This window comes from Pristis pectinata, chromosome 10 (genome assembly GCF_009764475.1).
Source record: "Pristis pectinata isolate sPriPec2 chromosome 10, sPriPec2.1.pri, whole genome shotgun sequence".
In the NCBI taxonomy this organism is placed as follows: domain Eukaryota; kingdom Metazoa; phylum Chordata; class Chondrichthyes; order Rhinopristiformes; family Pristidae; genus Pristis; species Pristis pectinata.
This window is the reverse complement of record NC_067414.1, coordinates 53,626,164-53,640,701: the sequence shown is the minus strand read 5'-3', so window position 1 is coordinate 53,640,701 and position 14,538 is coordinate 53,626,164. Positions and strand designations below refer to the sequence as shown.

General features: G+C 39.0%; 1 protein-coding gene across 1 annotated transcript; it reads left to right on the top strand.

Moving 5' to 3' along the window:
• The first annotated feature begins 761 nt into the window (after positions 1-761).
• Positions 762-14,269, top strand: slc25a27 (solute carrier family 25 member 27). The gene is given in 12 exon segments (XM_052024927.1): positions 762-826; positions 1,820-1,908; positions 2,657-2,680; positions 2,683-2,762; positions 2,765-2,837; positions 4,074-4,158; positions 6,207-6,329; positions 7,249-7,361; positions 9,132-9,216; positions 11,185-11,277; positions 13,920-14,022; positions 14,131-14,269. Coding segments are annotated over 12 exon segments (1,005 nt in total). The 3' UTR covers positions 14,203-14,269.
• The last annotated feature ends 269 nt before the right edge of the window (positions 14,270-14,538 follow it).

Genomic DNA, 14,538 nt, shown 5'->3' with positions numbered 1-14,538 from the left:
CGAATATGCCCATCCCTTTCCTTTGTTATCCTCTTGCTCTTTATAAAACATCTCAGGATTTTCTTTGAATTTACTCCACCCATATTTTAATACCCTCTATGTGCTTTTCTAATTTCCCCTTTTAATTTCATCCATACACTTTCTATACTTTTCAGACTTTCTCCTCTATTAAGCTCTTGGGGCTGGCATGAATTTCCCTTTTCTTGCCTTATCCTACCCTCCATGTATCTTGTCGTCTAGATTTGGCAGTCCCCATCATTTCGCTTTGTGACAACTACTTTATCCTGAATCTTAGAGTCTCCTTCCCAATTTATCATAGCGCCTATGACTAGTTCACTTTTCCTGAATCATTTCCCAGTCTAGAACAATTGGTGTTACCTCAGTTTAGAATCTTTACTCCTATTGACTACCTTTGCTTGTAGCAATGAAGAAAAGTTTGTTTGATCTGCATTAAGTTGCCTGTTATTTTATTCAGACTTATGTCAGGATTCATATTTCAAGTTCTGCTGCTTTAAATGGTGTATTCAATCAGCAATTGGCTTCTTTGCCCCCTCAATTTTCGCTTGCCTGAGATCTAGGAGTTTGTATTATAGGAAGCTCAGGAAGAGTGGATGACTTAAGAGAAAGCAACAAGCAATGGACTTGGGGTGGATTGAGGGACGCAGATCTTGGGAATCAAAGGTCCAGATTTTGTGGTCAGCAGTGAGTAACTGTGTTTGCCGCTGGCTACAATAAAAGGCTTGGCCTTGTGCAAATCCCTGATGTCTTCGCTCTCCCGAATCAGCCTGATCAATAGTGAGGTGACAGGGCCATGTGTCTGTGAACGGTAGGAGGATGGATCCCCAGAATTTGTACCAAGGTCACCATTTACAGAATACTGAATAAATTAAAGCTTGACTCATCCATGCCTCCCTAGCTGCCTGTCAAAAACGTTGAATAGAATGAATGGCTGACCTTCAAACAAAATCCAAAATAATTAAAGCTTTTTTTTAAAATAACTAAATTTTAAAAGCCCAAGTACTCACACACACCTAAAAACTTTGTAGGTATCATGCCTTTGTTGCTTTCAGTTTTGCAACCACCTGAACTTTGTCGTTTGAATATCTTTAACCCAATGAATAGCCCCTCGTTGAATTATGTAAGATTTGCAGCCCTTGTCGATGACTCGGTGAGAGCAGGCGCCCACTGAACAGACCTTGCACTTGCCCTGTTTGTATCGACAGAGTTGAGCCGAGAACAGGGCTGGTTTTGTGCAGTCGGCAGCTCTGTCTCCCTCCCGGTCCGGCGGCCTGGTTCCTCACGGCTCTGTCTCTCTCCCTCTCGGCGGCCCGGTTCCTCACGGCTCTGTCTCTCTCCCTCTCGGCGGCCCGGTTCCTCACGGCTCTGTCCTCTCTCCCTCTCGGCGGCCCGGTTCCTCACGCTCTGTCTCTCTCCCTCTCGGCGGCCCGGTTCCTCACGACTCTGTCTCCCTCTCGGCGGCCCGGTTTCCTCACGACTCTGTCTCCCTCTCGGCGGCCCGGTTCATCACGACTCTGTCTCCCTCTCGGCGGCCCGGTTCCTCACGGCTCTGTCTCCCTCCCAGTCTGTAGCCTGGTTCCCCTGCGGCTGCCAAAGTGGACCGCTGCACCCTTGCACCGTGGACTCGCCGCACTTCTCTAACGCCGATCTGCAGGCTGCATTTTGTTTTCTGGAGACGGCGTGTAGCCATTTTTTTTGCGTCATAACATGCATGTGCACTATTAATTTCCTGCTTTGGTTTATTTCAGGTTGGTCCACTGTGTCTGTGCCCCCGGGCCGTCCAAGTGCCATGAGCCCGCAGGGCGGTGGGCAACAACCAGCCTGGCTCAGGCAGTCCCTACCAGCCAAGTTCGTGCTGGACGGCCTGCGCCGCCACTGTGGCAGAAACAGGTGGTACATTTTGGCCTTTTGCACGCAATTGCCAGTGTTCAAAAGTTCTCCGTTTGCATTTTGATATGATGTATTTTATTAACAATTCAGCTGGGCCGATTAATTGCAACTAAATTAGTTCGATTTTCCTCACCCTGCCAACACTTCTTGGGGAAGGAGCGATTCGTTGTTATGGTCAAACAGTTGGATAAGTTCAGTAAGGGGAAAACAAACAAACCTGAGCAAATTTGTTGAAAACTGTCTAAATAAACTCCACTGTAAAAGAAAACCCACGTAGACCAGAAATATTGTCAACAAACATGTAGACTTTTGAAAATGAGTTGTATATTTGGAAGAGTAAGAAATTCAAGTTTCAGAAAATACTTAAAACTAATAATCAAGGGAATATAAAGGATACTTGGATTAAAATAAAGGCCTGAACACTTGTGAGAGGTATTGGAGTATTAAAGAGAGGAGTGTTTATTTGCTTTTTGTTAAGTAGTGACCTTGATACAAGATTCAATTGTAAGTTTGGCAGTGCTAATATACGTAGATACTGGGAGTGACATGCATAACTATTTAGATGTGTTATGGATATTGCTAGATACATGTTAAATAAACATTTAGCTCACAAATGTAAAGCAGAGGCGCCCGAATATTTGATAATATTTCTGTGAAGTGTACAGATCCAGGATTACATTTTGGAGAATGTTTAAACCAAATAATATTTAATATTATTTGATTTGTAATATACCTTTTTTGTTCTTAGTAACCTTTCCACTTGATTTGACTAAAACAGACTTCAAATTCAAGGGGAAGCTGCTGACCGACTTCATAAAACATCGAAGCCTTACAGGGGAATGATACAGACAGGCAATTGGAAATAGTTAAAGAGGAGGGCCTGTTTAAGTTGTGGCAAGGTGTCACACCTGCCATCTACAGACATATAGGTGATTATCTTACTAGATGGAACACTTTTTATTTTGTAGTGTTTTAATCGTTAGGTAATTGAAATTTTAATTCAGTGTTGCACCATTCCTGTTCCATTTACTTAATATACAAGTTCTTCTTAGATTATACATAGCGGTTAGAAATGTTGAGTGCATGTTAATTTCTTCACCTGTGACATTATTTGCTACGCCATTGCAGAAGAAGCATGATATTAAGCCTTTTTCTCTCAGAAAGTCAGATTTTCTGTAAAAATAGCAGCTTAGATGCAAAATAATGACATTTTAGGTATTAGGTGGTTTGTGCATCCGGTGAGGAAAATAAGCTTGATGTAAGATTAACTAAAAGGAATCAATGAATACTTGACAGTTAAATTAAGCAGTGCAAGTTAAAATCTGTCCTATGACATCAAGCCAATAGTTACGGTAGCAAGATTGATTGTTTACATCCAGCGCAATGGACTATAGGATGTCATAGAGTTATGGAGTGATTTTGCATGGAACTAGGACCTTTGGCCCACACATCTGCACCAAATAATCAGGCACCTCATTTTTTACATGAATCTTACCCTAACCCATTTTATTCTCCACACTTTACATTGATCGTTTTCCCCACCACCCTCACCTCCCAGTTCTACCACTCATTTGCATACCACAGTTAATTTTATGGAGGCCAATTAACCTACAACCTGCACATTTTTGGGGTTGTGAGAGAAATGCAACATGGTCACGGAGAAGGGTATAAAACTTCATACAGACTGCACTAGTGGTCAGGATTGAACCAAGGTCTCTGGAGCTGTGAGGCAGTGCTGTACTGTCTGTGCCACCACTATGGTGACAAATTCTCCCACAGTTGATCCTGATCCCAGCTGCTGTGATGAGGGATGGTGCATGTATCAATTGTCTATATAGACATACATGCCTGTTATAACATAAACATCTGTTAGGATAAAGGAAGCAATGTTCTGTGCCTTGTAACCTTTGGTTGAAAATTAGTAAAGACTCGTCAGCAGGTTGTCCACCATCCTGTCAACTTCAAAAGTTATGAGCCCTAGTGAGCCAATAGGAGCTGAGTCGGGGCCATAAATATTTTTATTTTATTTTATGCTCTCTTTATAAAAATACGATGTGTGGAAAGCAAAAAGAAAAATTGGTATAATTTGCACTTTTTGTGATTGCATTCTGAACATGACCTTTATTCTTGCTGATATCCTTTCATTTCCCTGTGTTGCATACCAGTGTATTCAGGTGTACGGATGGTCACATATGAACAGCTTCGTGATTCACTACTTAAGAAGAATGATGATGGCTACTTTCCTTTGTGGTAAGTGTGAAGGATTGTTATGAAATTATCAGCTTGATTTGCTTATTTTCTTAGTTGACATAAAGATATTTTATAAGTATCCTTTATACTTACAAAAGATCTTTATGTCAACTAAGAAAAAAAGTGGACAGCCAGCACCCTTTCCCCAGGGTGGCAATGACCAATACCAGAGGACATCAGTTTAAGGTCAGAGGAGGAAAGTTTAGGGGAGATGTCAGGGGTAGGTTTTTTTACAGAGACTGGTGGGTGCCTGGAACTACCTGCTGGGGGTGGTGGTAGAAGCTGATACAATAGAAACATATAAAAGACTCAGGCACATGGATGTAAGAAAAATGGAGGGTTATGGGCTGTGTAGGAGAGAAGGGTTAGATTGATCATGGAGTAGGTTCATATAGGTCGGCACAACATTGTGGCCCGAAGGGCCTGTACTGTGCTGTACTGTTTTATACAAACGTCAAAAATGCAAGGATGAAGGAAAAGGATTTTTTCAATATTTTGGTCAGTTGCCAGAAGTTTGTCATCAACTTAGAATCTGCATGTTTCCTGCAATGAATAACAATTACATTGTAATTCATTTCCGGCTGCTTTCTTTCTGCTGTAGCTTGCTTCATTGATGTACACAACAGTATACTTCTGACATTTTGAGATTGGTTCATCATCCTTTTGGCCCTGGTCTGAGTCTTAAGGGAAGCTCAGTTAGATCAGAGTATCTGTGTGTGAGTGAGTAAGTGTAAGTGTGAAAGACTGCACAGGATATAAAAAACATTAAGCATAATAGATTAACATTAAATACGTTTTTCAAAAGAAATTCAAATATACTGCAGGTAGATAACAATAGAGAGCAAGCATTTTGCTGTCAAAATAGTGTGCCCCTTGTAATCTATGCAGATTCAGTATGACACCTTCAGGCAGAGAGCGGGTGGAGGGAAGATATGGGCATAAATTTGCTGGCAGGTTGTGGCATTTCATCATTGATTTCACAAAAGCAGCATATTTGTTGTTTAGCTAACCAGTGAAAAGCAGTGAACACTCTGAGGCTGCTATATTTATATTGGCAGATATAAACTCGACTCCCCCAGAAAATTAAGTCTTTCCTATTTCAGCCCAACTACTCTTTTTAAGACCTATTAAGTGTTAATCGCTGCTTAATCTCTGTTATACTGAAAGTTAACTGCTACAAATGCTGTGCCTCATTCTTTCGGGAATGAATACTTAGAGATTTTAAAAACATAATTTTTTTTTAAAAATGAACTTTAATGCTTCCTTTGCACTTTCACTCTTTTTAATCTGGGTTTTATTTCTTTTTTGCACTTGATTTGACATTGAATTCACCATGTCTAAAGTACACTTGCTTCTCGATTCCTGCACTATTAATTTCACAACTCTGCAATCTGATTGATTCTTAAATCAATCATTTGGTTGCCCTGTTCATTTGGGTTCCAGGCACAGTGTTTTCTTCACTGCTACCTTATTAGCTCTCATCAATAAAGATCTGTGTCAAAGTAATGGGTGTTATTCAGCATTAGATACCTTGCTGCAGCAAAATCAGGCCAAAAGCTAGTAAAATTTATAACAGACTTTGATTTCCTTGCTATAGACCAAATTTGCTACTCTTTCAAGTCAACATTTCTGGCAATGAAGCTTGATGTTTTACAACTGAATACTGAAGTGAAAAAATACAGTCTGATAAACAGAACAATATGTATAGGATGGGAGAAATTGAAGGGAAGCAGAGAAAGGCTTAAACTAAATGATAAAGGTAACATATTCAAGTAAAGTAAGTTTTAGAAAATTTGTTCCTGGCATTGTGACTCAGGGACCATGTGTTTAAACATTTAAAATGCTTTTTGGTGGTATTGAAAAGATGTGAATAGGGAGCTGAGTGTCCATTGGCTTTTTCCATCTTATTTAGCCTGTCAAACTCTTTCACAATTCAGCAAGTTTTGCTGAAATGATGAAGAGGCAAGAATCCCAATGGAAAAATATACTGATAGATTAAGACTATTAAATCCCAATTGTGTGCTTTACTTGTATCTACTTTTGGGCAGGAAAGCTGTGCTAGGAGGAATGACATCTGGTGCCATTGGTCAATTTTTTGCCAGCCCAACAGATCTGGTGAAAGTTCAGATGCAGATGGAAGGGAGAAGAAGGCTTGAAGGAAAGCTTCCAAGGTAAGACGTATTGTTACATCATGTGTTTTTGTGAATTTAATAAATGACTTGCACTTTAGGAACAGGAGGAGTCAATCCATGCAGCCTTTGAGGCTACTATGCCATTCATTTATATCATGCTGCCTTGACTCCATATATTTTGATAATCTTATTCAAAAAATTCTATCGTTTTGAAACTGGAAAACTCAAATATGCTCAGTATCTACAAATGAGTCTACCAGACCTTGGTCATTGGCATTGAGAATACTCTCTGCATTTGTGTATGGCGAGGATATTAAGATCATGCAAAAGACCCCAGATTGAAGTACTTGGTTGGTACTCATTTTAAGTATCTTTAGTTATCAGGATAAATTTGGAAAACTGAGGCTGCTGGAGTAGAAAGTCAGAGGGGCTGGGAATGAGGTCCTTAAGATAACACAAACATTGAATTCACTCTCCCCTCCACCAGTACAGTGGCTGCAGTGTACTCCATCCACAAAATGCTCTACAGCAACTTGCCTTGCCTTCTTTGAAACCACCAATACTCGTACCACTTCAGTCTAGAAGGACAAGGGCAATGGATGAATTGGAACACTTCCATCTGCGAGTTTCTTGCAAGTCACACACCAACCTGACTTGGAAATAAATGAGCATTCCTTCATTGTTGCTGGTCTAAATTCCAGAACCCTACCAACAGCACCATGGGTGTACCTTCACCACAAGGACCACAACAATTCAATAAGGGATGGGCACTAAAATCAATATCATTTGAATGAATAAAGAAAAGGACAGGATATTTGAGTTGATACGTAGAAAAGGATTTGGAGGTATCAGAGTAATTCCATTTGATGTACTTCAGTGAATGGTCATAGATTTTGAATTTGTTTCTTTTCTGCTGTTTCAGTTTGAAGACCTCAGTAATGAATAATCTTGTTTCTAGAATCCATGGGGTCTACCATGCTTTTGTGAAAATTTTGTCCGAAGGTGGAATCCGAGGATTGTGGGCGGGTTGGATACCAAATGTGCAGAGAGCTGCCTTAGTCAGTCTGGGAGGTAATCTGAGAAATGCATTTTTGCTTAAGTATTAAATATGATAACAATATAATTGCCATAAAGCTGAAAGACTTCTGTCAAAGTTGACATTGATAGTTTGAAAGGTACAGATGGAATGTGCTGAGGCTAACCCAGAATTCTACTGTATGTTAATTAAAATGCTACGTAAACAAGCTATGATTAACAGCAAGGCCAGAGGTTACTTTCTAGGCGATAATTTTGTGCAAGTTTTGCAGATGCTGATACTTCACAGATGTTATAGTTTAACATAAACTTGTGTTTCCAAATTCTTATCTTGTGTATGATTATAAAGAACAGTCTGGTAAATCTCCTTGGGAATTTTTTTTCAAAATCACTCCTTTCGAATGTCTTCAGCAGAGAGAAAAAAAATTCACAACCCAGAATCTCCGAGTCCAGTTTGTAAAATGAAGGTATTTTGTACGAGCTTGTAGTTCAGTTTCTTCACACTTTTCATCCAAGCAGGACTGATTTTAACTTGACCTGCCGCAGCAGGGGTGAAATAATGTTTTCTCAATTGCTATGTGGTTCATAATGTTTGTGGAAATAGTTGATCAGATGGGAATGAAGCTGCTCTACTTTGCCAGAATCTGTACACCAATTTGAATTCAAATTACCTTCAGATTATATTGCTGTGTTTAGACTATTTGAGATAAAGGTGGGCTGTGTTGTGGCCTGTTCACCTGATGCCATTATATCAAAGTGTTCCAGTATTTTTGGAGAAAATGGAGTATTGTTAGTGGCAAACTTTCATAAGTTTTTCATTTACGTTGGATCTCTGCAACAAGTATATATTGCAAATTGAATTATTAGGAAATTTAATTCCGGAAGAGGTAGAAGGCTATTATTTATCATGAGCTAGAATTATAAAAATAAATTACATGCAAAAGGTCAAGTCCAAAACTTTAAGTGATAGGGAATGTAAATCCAGATTTGGAATTTTGTTTTTTTTTAAATGAAATCAGAAATACAGTATTGAACAAAGAGTTCTGTAGAGTTTAAATCACTCAACTTGTTCCTGTCATATTTAACTTGCTACCATCAATGGAATTTTCTTCTGTCATGAACAGAAGCTATATCACTGAAACTAATTTATTGATGAACTGGAAATCAATCTCTTCAGGTGCTTCTAAGGAATTGTTGTGTGGTATAAGCCAAACAGACCAGAGCTCCCTGATCTGTGCTCATGTTGGATAGCAGTGACAGAAATTCATGGAGGCTTAAGAAGAATAAAAATTACCCAGGATTTTTGCTTGTGGTCGTTATAATGATCCCCAATGAAAAGTGCCTGGACATTGAACACAGAAACGCACAGTTAACGATTGAATGAGCTGCCATATTCTCAGACTAAGTTCTTACAAAAAGGATTTCTGTCTGGTGACAATGGACTCCTACCTCATCCACTTCTTGGCAAGAAAGGAGAAAAAAAATTCCAAATGTAGAAATGTATTTTCTTCTCTTTCAGCTTAGTTTAGGCAGGATAAAAACCTTGCACTGTTTTTGGTGTAACACACAAGTGATATATTCATTATTTATTCTATTTGTGAAATTGCTGCCAGTATTTAAGTGCCAATAAAATTGATTTCATAGATCCATTTTCATTAAATTGGTATCATGCAACAACAAATAAATGTCTGATCTCTTAGAAAGTGAAGCATCTTCATCATTTTAGTTAATTCTTTACCATATAACTCCTTGTGTTCATTTTTCATTTGATTTTTCTATGCTACTTTAATGTGGCTTTCTTTTTAGATCTAACTACCTATGACACGGTGAAGCACTTCTTATTGCGAAACACAGCTCTGAAGGATGGTAGCTTATGCCACGGTTTATCAAGGTACTGACTCTATCATAATTAACCACCTTTATACAGTTATACTACTACACTAAAACTCCAACCTGCAATCCCATTCATGAGAAATACCAATGGTTCAGCAAGTAACTCAAACAGTGCTGACTTCTGTGCTCTCCTTGACTTAATAGAGCCTTGGTTCCTGTGCTTACTTAAGCTTACTGGGTTCATTGGAAAATTTATTATGCTACTCTGTAAAGTCTTTTCAAAAAAAGAAGTGAAGCAAGAGTCTGTTGGATTATTAAGGGGAACAACATCCTATAGTCTGGAAAATCTGCCAGTCCGGTACCATCAAAATCTGCCAAATTTATAGGGTTTTACTTTATAAGTTAAGAGTTTATTTCTTTCTGATATTTTGAATCAAGAGCCCATTTACTGCATACCTTTTTTGCAAGTAGATACTTGCCTAGTTGTGGTCGGTGCTCATTTATGGTTGAAAACTAAGGGAAAAAGGTATATTATGAAAACCCTGATATTTGAGCATTTTCTTTCGATGCTGTCATTAGGATGCCTTGTAGCTTCCATGGAGTTTAACTTTTTGCAATTTATGTAAGTGCCTTGAATTAAGCTACTTTAGTATCGTTGCTAAAACAATGATAGGTAGGAAAGTAAGTTGTGAAGAGGACATGAGGAGATCACAAAGAGATACAGATAGGTTAAGGGATGGGCAACAACCGGGCAAATGGATTATAATGTGGGAAAATGTGAAATTGTTTACTTTGGTAGGAAATAATTTTTAAAAATGGTGAGAGATTACAGAGCTCTGAGATGCAGAGGGAACTGGGCACCTCTCTGCATAATTTGCAAAAGGCCAGTATGCGGGTCCAACAAGTAATTAGGAAAGCTAACGGAATGTTTGCATTTATTTCTGGGGACTTCAATTCAATGGTATGGAGGCTACAGTTCAATTATATAGAGCAATGAGACCACATCTGGAGTATTCTTCTCTTTATTTAAAGGAAGATATAAATGTGCTGGAAGCATTTCAAAGAAGGTGTACTAGACTAATAGCTGGAATGGGCTGGTTGTCTTCAGAAGGTACCTTGGATAGACAAAGCTTGTATCTGCTGGATTTTAGAAGAGTGAGAGAGAGTATTTGATTGCAACATAAGCTCCAGAGGGTTTTGCCAGGGCAAATGTGGAGATATTTCTTCTTGTGGGACAATGTAGAACTAGGGGTCGATACTTAAAAATAAGGGGTCGCCACTTAAGACAGCTGTGTCATTTTTTTCTTGCCAAGGGTTTTGAGTCTTTGGAACTCTCTTCCTCGTAGACCAGTGGAAGCAGAGTCTTTGAGTAATTTTTAAGGGAGAAGTAGATGGATCCTTGATCAGCAAAGGGGTGAAAGGTTACCACAGATAAATGGAAATGCAGACTTGAGATTGCAGTCAGATCAGCTGTGTTTTTATTAAATGGCTTAGCAGGCTCGGGTCACAAGTGGCCTATTCCTGCTCCTAATTCATATGTATGTTTGTATATTGACAGCCTTTCCCTATTTCAAATGGCTATAGAAATTATCCCATCATTTTATTCACCTTTACGCAATGTACAGCTAGCAATCTGGGTTGTTCTACAAGTTCATCAATCAAGCTGGGTTGAAGTAGTGTTTCTTGATTATTTCAAAAGATATCTAAAATGGGCATTTTTTAAATAATAAGCCATTTAATCTTAACTGATAATCACAGGTCTTGCACATTTGGTTCAGTCCTGATTCTTCTGTCAGTTATTGTCACAAACACCGGTAATTTTCCTTAGTACAGATATTTCTCTTTGTTTTGTGTTAAATCATCTGATGCCATTTCCCTTCCTGCACTGAACGTTAATTGGTAATTTTAAAGTAATATAAAACAAATGGAAAATGACAGTGTGAAAGTCCTAAATTTCTATTTCAGTTTTCTTTGCCATGAAATATTAAAATCTGTACTAAATGTATTATTAAAACCTTCTACTCAGCATTTGTGCAGGACTAGTTGCTGCTACCATGGGAACCCCTGCAGATGTCATTAAAACCAGAATCATGAATCAGACAAGAGATAAACAAGGAAGGTTAGTGTGATTAAATTTAATTTCTGTTCGGATGCAAATGTCTTTCTACTGTAGACAAGTGGCAATCAGATTTGGAACGTTTTAAATGATTATTTGTGGGAAAGAATCTTTGAGGATCAGGTGATGTAAAAAAAAACACGAATTTGCTTATGATTTATGCACTTACCATAAAACTTTGAAATGCGATTATGAATGCTTCACTACATAGGGTCATGGAGTTGTACAGCATGGAAAGAGGCCCTTTAACCCAACTCGCCCATGCCAACCAAGATGCCCTTCCAAGCTAATTCCATTTGCCTGCATTTGACCCATATCCCTCTGAACCTTTCTTATCCACGTACCTATCCAAATGTCTTTTAAATGTTGGTATTGTACCCGCCTCAATCACTTCCTTTGGCAGCTCATTCCATATATGTACCACCCTCTGCGTGAAGAAATTATCCTTCGGGTCCCTTTTAAATCTATCCCCTCTCACGTCAAATCTATGCCCTCTAGTTCTTGATTCCCCAACCCTGGGGAAAAGACTGTGTGCATTCACCCTATCTATGCCCCTCATGACTTTATACACCTCTATAAGATCACTCCTCAGTCTCCATCGCTCCAAGGAATAAAGTCCTAGCCTGCCCAATCTCTCCCTGTAACCCAGTCCCTTCAGTCCCAGTATCACACTTGTGAAGTTTTCCTGCACTCTTTCCAGCTTGATGGCATCTTTCCCATAGCAGGGACCAAAACCGAACACAGTTCTCTTAAGTGCAGCCTCACCAACGTACAACTGCAACATAACATCCCAACTCGTGTACTCAGTGCCCTGGCTGATGAAGACCAGCACGCCAATGTTTCCTACCCTTGTTTGACTTCCTAAATTGCATTACCTCGCACTTAACTGAATGAAACTCCATTTGCCATTCCTTAACCCACTTACCCAGCTGATCAAAATTCAGCTGTAATTCTTAATAACCTTCTCCACTGTCTGCAATATCACCTATTTTAGTGTCATCTGCAAACTTACTAACCGTGCCTTGTACGTTCTCATCCAAGTCATTGATATAGATGACAAAAAGCAATGGGCTCAGCACTACCATGTGGAACCTTATTAAAGGCCTTGCTGAAGTCTATATAGACTATGCTTGTCGCCCTACCCTTATTGACCTTCTTGGTTACTTCTTCAAAATCTCAGATTCGTGAGACATGATCTTCCATGCACAAAACCATGCTGACTATCCCTAATCAACCCTTGTCTTTCCAAATGTGTGTATATCCTATCCCTCAGAATCTCCTCCAATAATTTACCTACCACACCACAGATGTTAGGCTTACTGATCTATAGTTCCCAGGCTTTTCTTTGCTACCCTTCTTAAATAAAGGCACAATTGTGTGTACTATTATGAAGTAAAGTACTATGGTTTGTTGTCCATTCTGTAGACATGTGGAAAGCCCTAACTCAGAGTTTTATGTGCACTTCCTCCAACCTTGTCTACCGCATTTGATTTTCGCAATGTGTCCTCCTCTATATCGGCAAGACAAAGGGACTGTTCTGCAGAGCACCTGTGTTCTATCTGCAAAGGCCATCTTGAGCTTCCAGTTGCAGGCCATTTCAATTCCCCTTCCCATTCTCACATCGACCTGTCTGTCCTCGTCCTTCTCCACTACCATGGTGAGGGCAAACGCAAACAAGATGAACAACACCTCATATTCCACTGCAGCCCAATAGTATGAACACTGAATTTTCAAATTTAAGGTAACCCACACCCCCCAGCGTTCCTTTCCCACTCCTACCAGCCCATCTTGGTTCTCTCTCCCTTTGTTCACATTTTCCACTCGACTCCTGCTTCCCACTCCTAGATTCACGACACTTCCCCACCTGGTTCCATCTGCCCATCACCCACACACCTATTCACCTGGGTTTCTTCTCCCTTGGCCTATCCTTCCTATCCCCTCTGCCATCTAGTTCCATCTGCCCATCATTCCTCCCTTATTTGGTTCCACTTATCACCTTCCAGCCTCTTGTCTCTACCTTCCGGGCTGTAGTCTCTCATATCTCCTTGGAAAATAGGTTGCTGTCAAGTTCATCAAATTAAGAAGAAAATACCTGTTTCCCTTTTAATGTGCACCTCTGGTTATTATAGGCAAATCCTTTGTTTTCAAGAGAACAAATAAAATGCAACCTTGATATAACGTGCCTCATGATGTCCCACTCCCCACCAACATGGAAATTAAGTAAATTTACTCATAATATGGGCAGCTGACAACATGGGTGTTAGTCATTCCTCAACACCTACATTATATTGAGGCATATACTTTTGAATAATGTGCAATAAAAAAGCAACTTTTATCACCACATATATTTTTATATTTTTGTCACCACAAAGCTGGAAAAATCAATTTTTTTATCTTAGCACAGAATCTCTAAAAGTGCATTTTTAGTGTAGCAATCTATCCACTGTTTTGTGTGGCCAAATAAAACCGTTAAGATGGACACACAAAGTGTTTGCATCCCTTTTAAATGCATCTGTACATTGTTCACCAAAATAAAGTTAATGGGCTTTGTACTCATACTCTTTTTAAAAGTAATTTGATTTTCCTTTATTAATTGACTCCGGGAGATCTTCTCTACTTATTTATTTTGTGCTTTCTGTTATTAGAGGTTTACTGTACGTATCCACATACGATTGCCTGAAGCAGACGATAAAGAGAGAGGGATTATTGTCATTGTACAAAGGATTTCTGCCAACTTGGGCAAGAATGGTAAATATTCAAGTGCTTATGTAATGCCTAAACATTCTCTCTTTTTAAAAAAAAAGTTTGTGTGGAAAGGATATTATTAAGTTGATTTGATTGTAATTTCTATTTCAGGCACCTTGGTCATTGACGTTTTGGCTCACGTTTGAACAGATCAGAAAATTAACAGGCCTCAATTCATTTTGACATCTATTCAGATCTAATTTAACTTCTGTGAAGTTCCTCTTTGAGAAATGTGATGCTGGAATGTAGGCAGAAAATGGAAATAAAATTGAAATATTTCACTTGTAGTCATGTTATGATTAGTACTAACTCTATCCCCATAAAACAGAAAATTCTGTAAATACTCAGCAGGTGTGTAAATTTTACCAACTCAAGTTCAATATAGTTTAGCTTTAGAAAGTGAAAAAATAAGGATCACTTTTTTATAATCTGGCCTCAGCATGTATTGATATTGTTTGTGTTCCCAGAAGCTGCATTTTCATTAAATAAGGGAAAATATTATTGATGATGGATATCTGA